General features: G+C 33.9%; 1 protein-coding gene across 1 annotated transcript; it reads left to right on the forward strand.

Moving 5' to 3' along the window:
* Window positions 1-2,049: 2,049 nt before the first annotated feature.
* On the forward strand, window positions 2,050-11,150 carry LOC108460263 (brefeldin A-inhibited guanine nucleotide-exchange protein 2-like). Its single transcript, XM_017759700.2, has 11 exons — window positions 2,050-3,769; window positions 4,712-5,029; window positions 5,140-5,485; window positions 5,579-6,001; window positions 6,088-6,380; window positions 6,771-7,044; window positions 7,489-7,988; window positions 8,081-8,402; window positions 8,474-8,852; window positions 8,982-9,667; window positions 10,286-11,150. Exons 1-11 carry the CDS (start codon window positions 2,595-2,597, stop codon window positions 10,904-10,906), a joined length of 5,337 nt encoding a protein of 1,778 aa, XP_017615189.1. The 5' UTR covers window positions 2,050-2,594; the 3' UTR covers window positions 10,907-11,150.
* The last annotated feature ends 4,070 nt before the right edge of the window (window positions 11,151-15,220 follow it).

Below are 15,220 nucleotides of genomic sequence, written 5' to 3' on the forward strand. Positions count from 1 at the left end.
GAAACATATATAGTCTTATAAAGAGGTGGTAAGATTGAATTCAAATGAAAAAAGGATTGGTTTGTTTTGATTTTGATTTACATTTTTAGGGTATTTTGGTATTATTTAATTTGTAACACCAAATTCAATCAAAGAATTTTTACAATATTTTTTATTTTCTAATGTATTTCGATAATTTAATTAATTTTGTTAGTGATATTTGACTCATATCATCTATCTATAATATTATTTAAATTTTTATTGAATTAATAGCATGAGAATAATCTTATCTTTTATATTTTATAAAATAATATTATGTTCGGACTTAAACCTAAGGCAAAATAATTTCAAAAATTTTAATTTAACTATTTCAATCAAAAGCTCAACTACTTTTTATGCCAATATTTTTAATAAATATAATTTTTGTATTTATTTCACCTACATCATATGTATGTCATAATCTAGTTAAGTTAAAGATTTAGCACGGGTTAAGCATTAAGCCACGAAATCAATAATTTTTGACAATTAGAATTGAATTATAAAATTTTAAAATAATAAAATTAAATTTATAAGTTTTTATATTATTTAAGTCCCTGATTAAATTGATGTCACGAGTCAATCAAATATAAATTCGACTAAAGCGATTACAAAATTTTAGTTTTAGTTAAAATAAGTTATATTATTTACATGTGATAAGATTTAAACTTGTAGTATTTACATCATTAAAAAGTTAATTAAAAGAGGAACTTACATTTAAAAAAGTTATTCACTATTTCACTTAAAAAATATCCTTATGTTTTAGATAAAAATATTCAAAAGTTAAATGTTTATATATATATATATATATATATTAAAAATAGAAGTTTTTAAAATAACTAGAAGTGGCACAATTTTCAATATTCATTATATTGATCAACTTCCTTTTAAAAATATCATTAATTTCTTCTCCTACACGTCTGATGGATTAACACAATTTTTAATTCATAATTTCAGCATAGACTTTCAAATGTTGACTTTCTTTTTTTATTTTATTTTAAAAATAACTTTAAAAATTTATATTGAGTTTAGACACTTGAATATGTAGTGTTGATAAACGTAAATTTATGCGATTACTTTATACATAAAATTATGTGACCTGACATAATTAAGGAATACTGAAGATTAGATGAAAGATGCTAGTTCGAATCTTAAAATAGATATTATTGAGATGGATAGTCTTGAATTTTAAAACATGACTAATATATGTTAATTTAAGTTTAAACATGACTAGTATACTTGATTTCTCACTTTGGTCCTTAAATTTTTTTTTTGCTCATCTCAGTTCCTAGCATTATCAAATGTTCCTAGTTTTCCCTATAATATTATCAGACATTATCAGTTCAGTTTTTTGGACGTTAAAAAAATTTGGCCAACCAATCATATGCTGTTCGATATTTTTTTTACTCGTTTAGATTTTTTTTATACTGATATTTTTATAGTAATTAATATTTTTAAAAATATAAATTTTGTAATTATATAATAAATTTTACAACCAAACGCGATATACGAAATTACGTAAAAAAACGTAATTACTACTTTAAAATTAATGATACTGTTATTTATTTCCTCTATGCTTCCTCAACAAATCTAAATCTAAATCAAATCACACTGCAATATAAACATAAGACCTTAAAATTCTCGATACCTTATTTTGATATTAAGCTAAAGTGTAATAGAAAAAAGTAATTTCAATATTAACATTGAAATTCCGAGCTAAAATCCTACCACTCGTGATTTATTTTGATATGTGGGATTTGTTAACTTAAGTTTAATTAATTGTGCAATAATTGGGACTTCCGTCATCAGTCATTAAATTAAATGTTAAGAGCACATAAATCGATCGTGCTTCCCTTATCCAGAATTTTAACTACTAATATAAAATATTTATCATAATAACATATCTTTGAGAAATTACTCACGCTTGTCATATATAATATAAAAGTATTTTTTAAAATTTATTGGATTTAAATCTCAAGCTTTTCTTAAAAAAGAATTAACTTTATTATATTATAAATATTGATTCAATTTTGCTTTATAAACCTTTATTTTAGTATAATTAAACTTGAAAAGAAAAAGAAAGCAATGCAAGAGTCCCGGCAGCCAGAAAAGAGAAGGAACTTCCTATTTCGTAACGCCTCGTCACGATGCCGCAATTTACTTTTCAAACAATAGTAACCGTAGCCGAAGCCCATAGCTAAGAGAGGGGCATTTCAGTCTATTGGCTCTCAAACTTGGACTGACCAGAAAAGAGAAAAAAAAAAAATCAAAACCCGATCTGGATCTGAAGACTGAAGCAGCCTCTCTGCTTGGCTGCGTGTACCAAAACAAGTCACTGTTCTCCTTGCCTTCTCTGGGCTCCGTACTCTTTGCCCTTCGTTTTCCCGTTTCTTGTGCAATTAGAACAAACGCTAACCCTGTGGACTCACTGAGTCAACTCGTTTCCAGTCCTTACTCAGATAATTCAGCCTGCCACGAGTAGAGACAGATTAAGGGAAAAAAAAGGAACGGACCCTATCATTTTGCTATCCATTTCCTAGATCCGAGTTTATAAGCGAAGTGCAATATCCGACTCGGGAATGGCTTCTGCGGAAGCCGATTCCCGCATGAGCCAAGTGGTAGTCCCGGCCCTTGAGAAGATCATCAAGAACGCTTCATGGCGGAAGCACTCCAAACTTGCTCACCAATGCAAATCCCTTCTCGAGAAACTTACCACGAAGTCGCCTTTATTTCCGTCAGATTCGGAGCCTGATAACTCGATCCCTGGTCCACTCCATGACGGCGGCCCAGTGGAATATTCCCTTGCTGAATCGGAGTGCATTCTCACCCCTCTGATCAACGCATGCGGAACCGCTTACAACAAGATCGTCGATCCAGCTGTTGATTGCATTCAGAAATTAATCGCCTACGGTTACCTACGCGGCGAAGCGGACCCCACTGGAGGTCCCGAGGCTCAGCTCTTGTCAAAATTGATAGAATCCGTCTGCAAATGCCACGATTTAGGGGATGATGCTGTTGAATTACTGGTTTTGAAAACGCTCTTATCGGCGGTAACATCTATCTCACTGCGAATTCATGGTGATTGTTTGTTGCAAATTGTGAGAACTTGTTATGACATTTATTTAGGGAGTAAAAATGTGGTTAATCAAACGACAGCAAAAGCTTCCTTGGTTCAAATGTTAGTGATTGTTTTTAGGAGAATGGAGGCTGATTCATCAACCGTTCCAATTCAGCCAATTGTAGTGGCTGAATTAATGGAACCTGTTGAGAAATCCGATGCGGATGGATCGATGACTCAGTTCGTTCAAGGGTTTATAACCAAAATTATGCAGGACATTGATGGAGTATTGAATCCAGTGGCACCGAGTAAGGTTTCTTTAGGTGGCCATGATGGCGCATTTGAAACTACCACTGTTGAGACCACTAATCCAACTGACTTGCTGGATTCTACTGATAAGGATATGTTGGATGCAAAATATTGGGAGATTAGTATGTATAAGACAGCATTAGAAGGGAGGAAAGGGGAGTTGGCAGATGGCGATGTGGAGAGAGATGATGATTTGGAGGTTCAGATTGGGAATAAGTTGAGAAGGGATGCCTTTTTGGTGTTTAGAGCGCTTTGCAAGTTGTCAATGAAGACACCACCGAAAGAGGCTATGGCGGATCCTCAGTTGATGAGAGGGAAGATTGTGGCGCTTGAGTTGTTGAAGATTTTGTTAGAGAATGCTGGAGCTGTATTTAGAACAAGTGAAAGGTACCTTTAACGTCTTATCTGATTTTTTTGATTATTTTAATCTGCCCTTTGAAAAGTTTCTTATGGTTAGCTGTTTAATTTTCGATTTGCTTTGCTGCTATGTTCTTGGAAAATGTGATATGCAACTCTTGATACAGTACACCCTCTTAATATTAGTTTGCTGCTAGGCATTTAGTATGTGCTAGAGGATAAACATGTTCCAAGTATAGGCTATATCCAGAGACAACTATAAGGCATAGGCTCTTAGGTATCGAATCTTGGAGGATTGGCAAAAGCATTAGAGCATTTTATTGGGTTTGGAAACACCTTAAGTTGCTTTTCATGTCGAGGAGTATTAAAATAAATCTTGTTAGTGTGGAAATTTGGTGAATATTTTGATCTTTTCGTGGTAACCACCTGGGCATGCACCCATGAAAAATTTAGCAAATTTCTCTGGATGGTTTTTTAAGGAGTCTTCTTTTTGACCATTTTTGTTTCTTCACCTCTGTTTATTTTAGAAAGGTATGTTGCATTTGCTTGTTAATTTCAACAATCCATTTTGTTTGCCTTCATAGTGCAGCACAACCTTTACACTCTGTTTGATAAGAAGGATGGAAATGAGAAAGGAAAGTTGAGTTACAAAATACCAAATCTGATTTTGAATCCCAACTGTATGATTAATAAATTTTCCTTCCATATCTCTTTCCATCTTCCCTACCATTATTTTTTGGTATTTGTGAGTTTTACTTTATTCTGATGCTGAGATCACTTTAAGAAAAAAAGTTGAAAGTTAACATGGGGGTAGTACATATAATCTTGTCCATCTCCTTAATTAGAATTGACATAATATTCTATTGCTTTCCCACATTTTTTAGTTTTTGTTTGCTCAGAGTACCTGTCCCGATACTACCTTTTCCTGAATTTGAAAATTTTCTTCTGGTGGATATACTTGTGCTGGTACAGGTTTTTAGGTGCCATAAAGCAATACCTGTGTTTGTCACTGTTGAAGAACAGCACTTCATCTCTTATAATTGTTTTCCAGCTTTCTTGCTCCATATTCATTAGTCTAGTCTCAAGGTTTCGAGCTGGCCTGAAAGCCGAGATTGGAGTGTTTTTTCCTATGATTGTCCTCAGGGTCTTGGAAAATGTTGCTCAACCTAATTTTCAGCAAAAGATGATAGTTCTTCGTTTTCTGGACAAGCTTTGTGTTGATTCACAGATCTTGGTAGATATCTTTATCAACTATGATTGTGATGTCAATTCATCAAACATATTTGAGAGGTATCTTCAGTACTCTTATAATAATGTCACCAAAGTTAACATCAAATGTTTGGTAGATGTTCATGACTTCTGCATATTTCTCATTCTTTTTCCATTATGGTTCTTTATAGAATGGTCAATGGACTTCTAAAAACGGCTCAAGGTGTTCCTCCCAGTACAGCTACAACGCTGTTACCACCTCAGGAAGCAACCATGAAACTTGAAGCTATGAAGTGTTTAGTGGCTATTTTAAAATCAATGGGAGACTGGATGAACAAACAGTTGCGCATTCCAGATCCTCATTCTACTAAGAGATTTGAAGCTGTTGAGAACAGTTCTGAGCCTGTAAATGTCCCCCTGGCAAATGGTAATGGAGATGAGCCTGTTGAAGGATCAGATTCTCATTCTGAAACCTCTAGTGAAGCTTCTGATGCTTTATCAATTGAGCAACGTCGAGCTTACAAGCTTGAGCTTCAGGTATGTATGTAGATGATGTATGGTAAAGTGGTCTGACTTTATCTCATTTTAGCTAGTCATCATTCATGGGATCTGATTTAAAATTTGTGGCAGGAAGGTATATCACTTTTTAATCGGAAGCCTAAGAAAGGAATTGAATTTCTAATTAGAGCAAATAAGGTTGGTGACTCCCCAGAGGAGATTGCTGCTTTTCTTAAAAATGCATCTGGTCTCAACAAAACGTTGATTGGTGATTATCTTGGAGAAAGGGAAGATTTATCACTGAAAGTTATGCATGCCTATGTTGACTCCTTTGACTTTCAAGGCATGGAGTTTGATGATGCAATCCGAGCCTTTCTGCAAGGCTTTAGATTGCCTGGTGAGGCACAAAAGATTGACCGAATCATGGAAAAGTTTGCTGAGCGTTACTGCAAATGTAACCCGAAGGCATTCATCAGTGCTGATACAGCTTATGTCCTTGCTTACTCTGTCATATTGCTCAATACCGATGCTCATAACCCTATGGTCAAGAACAAGGTGCATATACATTCTCTATCTGATCCGATTGACTTCTAGTGCAAGAAAATTGATGAAGTTCTCCCTTTCCTATTTGAAATGTGCAGATGTCAGCTGATGATTTCATAAGAAACAATCGTGGTATAGATGATGGAAAAGACTTGCCAGAAGAGTACTTAAGATCATTATTTGAACGGATATCTAGAAATGAGATCAAAATGAAAGAGGATGATCTGTCCGTGCAGCAGAAGCAGTCAGTGAATTCCTCAAGAATATTAGGTTTGGACAGTATCTTGAATATTGTGATACGCAAGCGTGATGAAGACCAACATATGGAGACCAGTGATAATCTTATCAAGCACATGCAAGAACAATTTAAGGAGAAAGCTCGGAAATCTGAGTAAGATCAACTGGATTTTAACTTTTCATATTGTGCTCTCTTATATGGAGAGATTCCTGTTTGACCGTGTATAGTTAAACTCATTTTATCTGTGCCTCTTCTTTTTCTAAAATATTTTTATGCATTTATTTATCATTTGAAAAGGGCGGAATTTCAAGGAGTACTTTCATTTAATTTTTTTACATGGTTTAAGCTAAATTAATACTTTGAGATTTTGTAAACATTATATTCAATTTCCTACATTTTTGCTTTTACCCTGTCACACATTTAACAGGATTTTCTCCCATGACTTAGCACTAAACATGTTTTGAGAAATATGGTTTTTCCTGTTTGGAGAAGAAAGCTTGTTTTTGATTATTCCTTGATTTCTTTTGTACTTGCAATTTGTAGGTCAGTTTATTATGCTGCTACAGATGTAGTGGTTCTGAGATTCATGGTTGAGGTGTGCTGGGCTCCTATGTTGGCTGCCTTCAGTGTGCCTCTTGACCAAAGTGATGATGAAATAGTGATAGCATTGTGTCTTGAAGGCTTCCGCTATGCAATCCATGTGACTGCTGTGATGTCCATGAAGACTCATAGAGATGCTTTTGTGACTTCATTAGCTAAGTTTACTTCACTGCACTCTCCTGCAGATATCAAGCAGAAAAATATAGATGCTATCAGGGTTAGTATTTTGGTTCATCTGCACTGATAAGTTGTTTGTTAGCTTCATGGATTCTTAATCTGAAAATTTTAGTAGTGCTTAATTTATGTTCTCCACCCCCCTTTATCTTATCTCATTCAAGTGCTTGTAAACTGGCAAGCTATGTGATGCCGTATATTCTCATCAGCAACTTATCATTATTATAGCAATTGCTGATAGTCATTGTAACCTTTGGTATAGTGGTGACAATGATGGTGACTTGCCAAACCTCACAAGAGGAGTGCTATTAGGGCAAGTTTGCCTTACTTAATGTGATCATCCTGATGTATTCAATGAATGTATTCTTTAAAGCAAAGGTTTAATAAGTACCCTTAGAAAGCTCATTAGTATGATCCAGTTATTTGAGAGAAAAATTTCACTTGCTTGTAGATCTAACATTGAATTTTCCATTTACATTGTTGATAGGCAATAGTTACACTTGCAGATGAAGATGGAAATTATTTAAGAGAAGCTTGGGAACATATTTTGACGTGTGTGTCTCGGTTTGAGCATTTGCATCTATTGGGGGAGGGTGCTCCTCCAGATGCCACTTTCTTTGCCTTTCCTCAGAATGATTCAGAAAAATCTAAGCAAGCTAAGTCAACTGTACTTCCTGTTTTAAGGAAGAAGGGACCCGGAAGAATTCAGTATGCTGCTGCTGCTGTGATGAGGGGCTCATATGATAGTGCTGGTATTGGAGGTAATATTGCTGGGGCAGTCACATCTGAACAGATGAACAATTTAGTTTCTAATCTCAACATGTTAGAACAAGTTGGTGAAATGAACCGTATATTCACACGTAGTCAAAAATTGAATAGTGAGGCTATCGTAGACTTTGTTAAGGCTCTCTGCAAGGTGTCCATGGAGGAGTTGCGATCTACATCTGACCCTCGGGTTTTTAGCCTTACGAAGATTGTTGAGATTGCGTAAGATTCATTCCACTTCTCTTCCTAGGGCTTATTTAAATGCTGTATATTTGTTTATATTCTTAACTGTTAGTTTTCTGATATACTGACAGGCATTATAACATGAACCGGATCAGGCTTGTATGGTCAAGCATCTGGCTTGTACTCTCTGATTTCTTTGTGACTATTGGCTGTTCTGAAAACCTGTCAATTGCAATTTTTGCAATGGACTCTTTACGGCAGCTATCAATGAAATTTTTGGAGCGAGAAGAGTTGGCTAATTATAATTTTCAGAATGAATTTATGAAGCCTTTTGTCATTGTTATGCGCAAGAGCAGTGCCGTTGAAATCCGAGAATTAATCATCAGATGTGTTTCACAGATGGTGTTATCTCGTGTCAATAATGTCAAATCAGGATGGAAGAGCATGTTCATGGTATTGAATTTTTAATAACTTAAACTTTTGTCTTTATCAATTTATTACCGAACTGATAAATCTTTTCTCAGGTTTTCACTACTGCAGCTTATGATGACCACAAAAACATTGTACTGTTAGCCTTTGAAATAATAGAAAAGATTATTCGAGACTATTTCCCATTCATCACTGAAACTGAAACAACCACCTTCACTGATTGTGTGAATTGCCTAATTGCATTCACCAATAGTAGATTCAACAAAGACATTAGTCTCAATGCAATTGCTTTTCTACGTTTCTGTGCCACAAAGCTTGCAGAAGGGGATCTTGGCTCCTCGTCAAAAAATAAGGACAACGAATTTGGGAAGATTTCTCCATCTTCATCTAACAAGGGAAAAGATGGAACACAAGATAATGGAGTGCTAGTGGATAAGGATGACCATCGCTATTTCTGGTTCCCATTGTTGGCTGGTACGGAATAATGAACTAGTTGTTTTTATATCACAATGCATTTGAAATTGCTTGAGTTTTCAAAGTTGTTTATCCTAATACTTTACAAATGCACTCTGTTCTAAAATTGCATCACATTTTGATCCGCAGGTTTATCAGAACTCAGCTTTGATCCAAGGCCAGAAATTAGGAAGAGTGCTTTACAAGTGTTGTTTGAAACTTTACGGAACCATGGTCACCTCTTCTCACTACCTTTGTGGGAGAGGGTGTTTGAGTCTGTGCTTTTTCCTATATTTGACTATGTGCGTCATGCTATTGATCCATCAGGTGGTGACTCACCTGGGCAGGGAATTGTTAATGACATTGATGAACATGATCAAGATGCATGGCTCTATGAGACGTGTACTTTGGCACTCCAATTAGTTGTAGATCTTTTTGTGAACTTCTATAATACTGTCAATCCTCTCTTGAGGAAGGTTCTTTCATTACTTGTAAGTTTTATCAAGCGTCCCCACCAAAGTCTAGCTGGTATTGGAATTGCTGCATTTGTACGTCTGATGAGCAATGCAGGTGATCTTTTTTCAGAGGAGAAGTGGCTGGAAGTAGTTTCTTCATTAAAAGAAGCTGCTAATGCTACACTTCCCAATTTTTCTTTCATTGTTAGTGGGGATATCATGGTTGGAAGCAATGGTCATGCTTTGAACAGCCAAAGCAATGAGGCTTCTGCTGGTTCTGACACATCTCATGGAGATTCAGAGAGCTCGAGAGCACAATGTGTTTATGATCTTTTATCTGATGCCAAGTGCCGAGCTGCTGTTCAGCTTCTATTGATTCAGGTAAGATCTCTCTTCTAAATATTGAAAAACTGATTGAAACCTTTCCTCAGATCATAAAATAAGTAAAGAAATGGAATGGAGTTAATCTTCCATCTCTCTCTCTCCCTCTCTTTCAAAAAAATATTTTTTTTATAAATTTAGAGTTAGTTGAGGGAGGATTCAAACTTTTGAAAGGTGTCATACCCCTCCCCATCTAATGCTTAAGACATTTGTAGCATAAGCATGCACCTTTGACTTCATGTCTCTTCTAATGCACTTTGACACCTTTAAGTTTTAGATGATGGCCTTGGATTTTTATGGTTCATCCAACTATAATCTTTTGGAATTAGTCCCCCTACTAAGTGCATCAAGTTTTAGAAATGTTGATAACTAACAAGCTGTTTAGCTTAACCACATTGTCAAAGTTATGGAACAAAGGCTTGAATTTTGTGAAGATAATAATTTTTTGGATTGAAAGTTTCTAAAACGAGCAAGCGTCACTGTTAATTGACCTTAGAAATGAACAGCTGCTATCTTTTCTGATTTTTTAATGTTTGTACTAAGATCTAAGTAAATAATAGGCTTATTCTATGTTTGAAGTGGACTAACTTCAACCCTTGGGTGTTATTCTGCAAACAGGCGGTGATGGAAATTTACAACATGTATCGAACTCACCTTTCGGCTAAGAGCATCATAATCCTCTATGAGGCAATGCATGATGTGGCATCCCATGCTCACAGGATCAACAACAATACTATACTACGTTCCAAGCTTCAAGAGTTTGGTCCCATGACTCAACTACAAGATCCTCCATTATTGCGCCTTGAGAATGAGTCGTATCAATTTTGCCTTACATTCCTGCAGAACCTGATATTGGATAGGCCTCCAAGGTATGAGGAGGCTGAAGTGGAGTCCCATCTTGTGGATCTTTGCCAGGAGGTATTGCTGTTTTATATTGAAAGTGCGCGCGCTGGACAGGCTTCTGAAACATCTGCCAATGGACAAACTCAATGGTTGATTCCTCTTGGTTCTGGGAAAAGAAGAGAATTGGCTGCCCGTGCACCTCTCATTGTGGCGACTCTCCAGGCCATTTGTTGTTTGGGAGAAACCTTGTTTGAGAAGAACTTACCTCAATTCTTCCCTCTTATTTCGAACTTGGTAAGTACTGAGCATGGTTCAACTGAGGTCCAGGTAGCTCTCAGTGATATGCTTAGTTCCTCGGTTGGTCCCGTTCTGCTGCGATCATGTTTGTCCTGGTGAGATTTGATTGTATTTTGGATGTGTACGATAAACATGTGTCCCCCCCCCCCCCTTTTCTTATCTAGCTCCATAGTTTTATTTCCTCCTATAGGTAATAACTATTAACGAATACAGTGTTAGTGTATGAAAAGAGTGTTTAGAGTTAGTTTTGAATCGGTTAATACTTCCCATCTTGCTGTGTAGTTATTACGTGGGAGAATAGCCACTCTATTCAGATTATATAGATATGATATTTTTTTTTCTATTGTTGTATCTCTCTTTTCTTTTTTTGCCTTTAACAAAGTTTCAGATCATTAATTTTCATGTAAAAAGGGACATTATTAATTACTAGAAATTAAAGACATCTTATTGTATATACACACTTACTTTATGAGGTTGGTGCCTCATAATGTCCATCATTATTGTGTCCAACCTGTTGCAAATTATATTTTATTGTAATAGTTTGAAGGCATGCACTAAACCGTACCTTTACCTTTTTTCCCCCCAAGTGTTTTTGCAATGAGCATTTTGAAGTAAAACGCAATCATGCTGTTTCCTGTTAAAATATTCAGTTCTTCTAAAACTGACGTTGTTTATCATCCAGGTCAAACACCCACACAATGAAAATAAGATAATTTATAGATAACAGAAAAGTAACTTCTCAAAGTTATCATCATATTGTTCATTACACAATTTCTTAGTGCGAGACTGAAAATCACACCATTCTTTACTTAAATATTAAAAATTACAATTTTCCAAAAAAATTGTTTCAGTTGAACTCAAAATATTATTACAGAAGATTCCTAACAAAAGTAATCAGCACTCCCGTATATGTGGGAGTGAATTTTATATAGGGCAATCAATTGCCCTTAATTGCCTTATAAAAGAGTTAATTTACAGTACTATTTTGATGATTAAAAGGCAAATCTAGTGCTTTGTTATTTAAATGGAACTTACACCTCGCTCTCTCAGAAATTATTAAAGACCACCAAGTTTCTGGGTTATGCTAACTCATACTTAACTGGTTGCAAATGGTTGAACTGAAACCGTTATACATATATATGAAATATTGTTGTTTCTGAAAGTCTAACCTAATTTTTTTATACGAAATTTTTTAAATGAGTCGCTTCATTTATTTAACAAAAACTTCATAAATGACAACGACTGCTCAAATAGAAAAAAAGAAAATATGGGAAAGAAACTGTGTTGACAATTAAGATTAGTGATTGAAATGAAAGAAGTCATACAAGCAGGTGAAGAGATGACAACAATGATTCCAAAAAGAAATCGCTATCAATCACATGGCAAGCTCAGTTTGGTCGGCTGTTTTAGTCTTAAAAAATTCCCACTGCTCGATGTGTTTGGATTTAATTAAGTAAAGAAAATGCAAGCTTTCAGTTGGCCCCTTCCATGCAGGACAGAGAAAAATGGGTGCAACAATCTCGACTCACTTTGGCTATAAAAGCGGCTTCTTAGACACCAAGAACATGGATGCAAAACACAATGTTAGATTCGAAGCACCCTCACATGATGCAACTGAAACCACATTTCTTTTTGCCATTAGTCCTTGTACGTTACCAAAGTTGTAGATTTAGTCCCTATACTTTAATCTTTATACTTTTTCAAGTTTTAAAATTTTAAATCATTACCATACAATAACTATTAATTTCATTAAATTTTGGTATTTTCAAGATCTGATGCTGTATTATTTTCCACATATTACTTATTAAAAATCTAATTAATAGATTGATGATTAACATTTGTGTAGAGATTGAAATTTCAAAATTCGACTAAGTACTAAGACTTAAAATGATCCAATTGAGAATATGGATTAAACCTACAATACAAAGTTAGCAATTGAATTTAACTAAATATATTAAAAAGTCAAGACTAAAATTTTAAAATTAAAAAAAATATGAGAATTAAATCCACACCTTTATAAAGTAGGGAGACTAATATCAAAATTTAACTTTCTTTTTCTTCCCGTTGAGGTGGTCCACTCTCTTCATCCATTAATTAGCTTTATACTAAAATAATAAGAGTTGATTTGGACAACATAATGGGTTTTCATTAGTTTAATAAAAGGATTAAAATAGAATTAGTGCAGCACTTGGACCAAAGCTCCAACAGTTTTCTAAGCTATCTTCGTTTGTTTCTTCCTAAAGTGAAGACTTTGTCTTGAATTTCTTCAAGACTTCAACTCTTATCTTCACAAATTTCAAGCTGATTGCTTGATTTTCTAAAGGAAAATATTGTTTCAAACCCCGTGAACTTAACGCTGTTTTGGGCATGGAAATCTGCATCTTTTGAACCCTAAACCTAATTGCCATTATTACTTGGCAAAACATTCAAAAAAATTAAAAAATCAAAGAAAAACGCTGAAACATGTTGCTGCTAAGCTATTTAAGAAGATAAAAAGATTCTACCCTTTATAAAACCATCAAATCATTGACATTAATTTACGAATCAATCAAAACCGCTGAAAACATAATAAGAAATAGGAAAAGATTCCAACCTAAAGATAAGAAGTTGCTTTAAATATATTGACTTTAAAAAAGAAAAAAATTGGAATTTGAGTCTTAAATCGGCTAAAAAACTGAATCGAGTAATTACAATTAGTGAATTGGTTTAGATTGCCCATTTTAATTTAATTGAATAAATGAAAAATTTATGTAAAACTATATATAACTAGTTGGAATCCAACTATTATTTTTTGGTTTGAGTTTTTATATTTTTCGATTAACAATTCTTTTTAATTTTAAAACTGATTGAATTAACATATTGACAATAAATTGAAGGTTTTGTTTTATTATAAACCTACAATTTCCAGTGTTGTTTTATGGTGAATAGAGAAGCACCCAAAGTTTAAATCCAATTTTCATCCAAAACATTCAAATAATTTATCTTATTATTTAAAAGAAGTTGAATGTTATATTAATATTTGTGTATTTTTATAGTTAAATTTTAATAAAATATTTAATTTAAAATAAAATCACGTCAAGATGAAAAAGTTGTTACTCAAATCTGATTCAAAGCAGAGAAGAAAAGCAACTCCATCGGTAAACGAATCAAACAGTGAAGCACATGCGTTTTATATTAATTAAGGTTGTTTTCATTGGGAAGGTTTGGCTAAACTGGAAGATGAAGATGAAAGAGCGTGGTCGTTACCAAGGGGACCCGTTCATCTAATCACCAACTTCTTTTTATTTCTTCTTAATCATACATTTAATATATACCCTTTTATCGATTGAGTTTCAATTTGATTGTTATCAATCAAAGAGATTATATTGACAAAACTATTATTTAATTATATGATCTGTAAAGTGCTCTCACATTATATTATGTTAGATAACAATACTTATGAAAAGTAAATTAATAATATTTTGGTATAAGGATGATGTAAGTGAAGTTACAATTCAACCCTGTTGTTTCAATAAATTGACAAAGAGATTAATTTAATTAAGAAAACCATGGCTTAGAAATGTAGTGAAGAACTTGTAGCTTCATCTATATTTCTACAACAAGGCTGCAGGGTTGGACAGAGAGCATCAAATGGATTCATGGGATTTAGGTGTATTGGAGTCTATTATATAGAGATGGTGAGGAGTGAATATGTAGAGTAGGGACTCTTCTCTTCAGTCATCCCATTAGGTAGCCATAAATATGAAACCTCGTATTTCTCAATAGACCTCACCATGCTCATTTACATGAACTTTATTTTTATATATATCATCCCCAGTCCATTTAATCGTTTATATATATATATATATATATGTATTGTAGTATAAACGATTCCATAGAAGCACCCTTCTTTTTTTTGTCTTTACAAATTACATAATGAACAGTATTATAATTGTTTCAACTTTATTGTTTATCCTCACATGGTTGGGTTTAGTTTTCTTATTTTAATTACTACTACTACAGCTTCACAAATTGACAATTTAACTGCCAATGAATAAATTAATTAAGTAATAGCTAAATCTGAATGCCACTTCTCTTAATTCACTATTAATATCATGAGGTATAAGTCGAAGAGGTTACGTCAAAATATTGGAAAAAAAAAGCTTGGCTATTAATCTATAAGTATTACAAACTTATTGAATTTATTTCAATTTAATTGTAAACATATATATATATATATATAACATACTACATGCAGCTAATTTAACAAACTTTCAAAAGAGGTTCTCCAATTTTTCAAGGATGATAAAGATGGAACTATTTTTCACTTGAGAAAGGATTGTATGAAAGTGTAATTTCATTTCATCCCTATCCCTTTCCAATAAGAAAATGTCAAATCAGATTTTTTGAAAAAAACTGAAAATTAAGAAGAAA

Source organism: Gossypium arboreum, chromosome 11 (assembly GCF_025698485.1).
Source record: "Gossypium arboreum isolate Shixiya-1 chromosome 11, ASM2569848v2, whole genome shotgun sequence".
NCBI classification, from domain to species: domain Eukaryota; kingdom Viridiplantae; phylum Streptophyta; class Magnoliopsida; order Malvales; family Malvaceae; genus Gossypium; species Gossypium arboreum.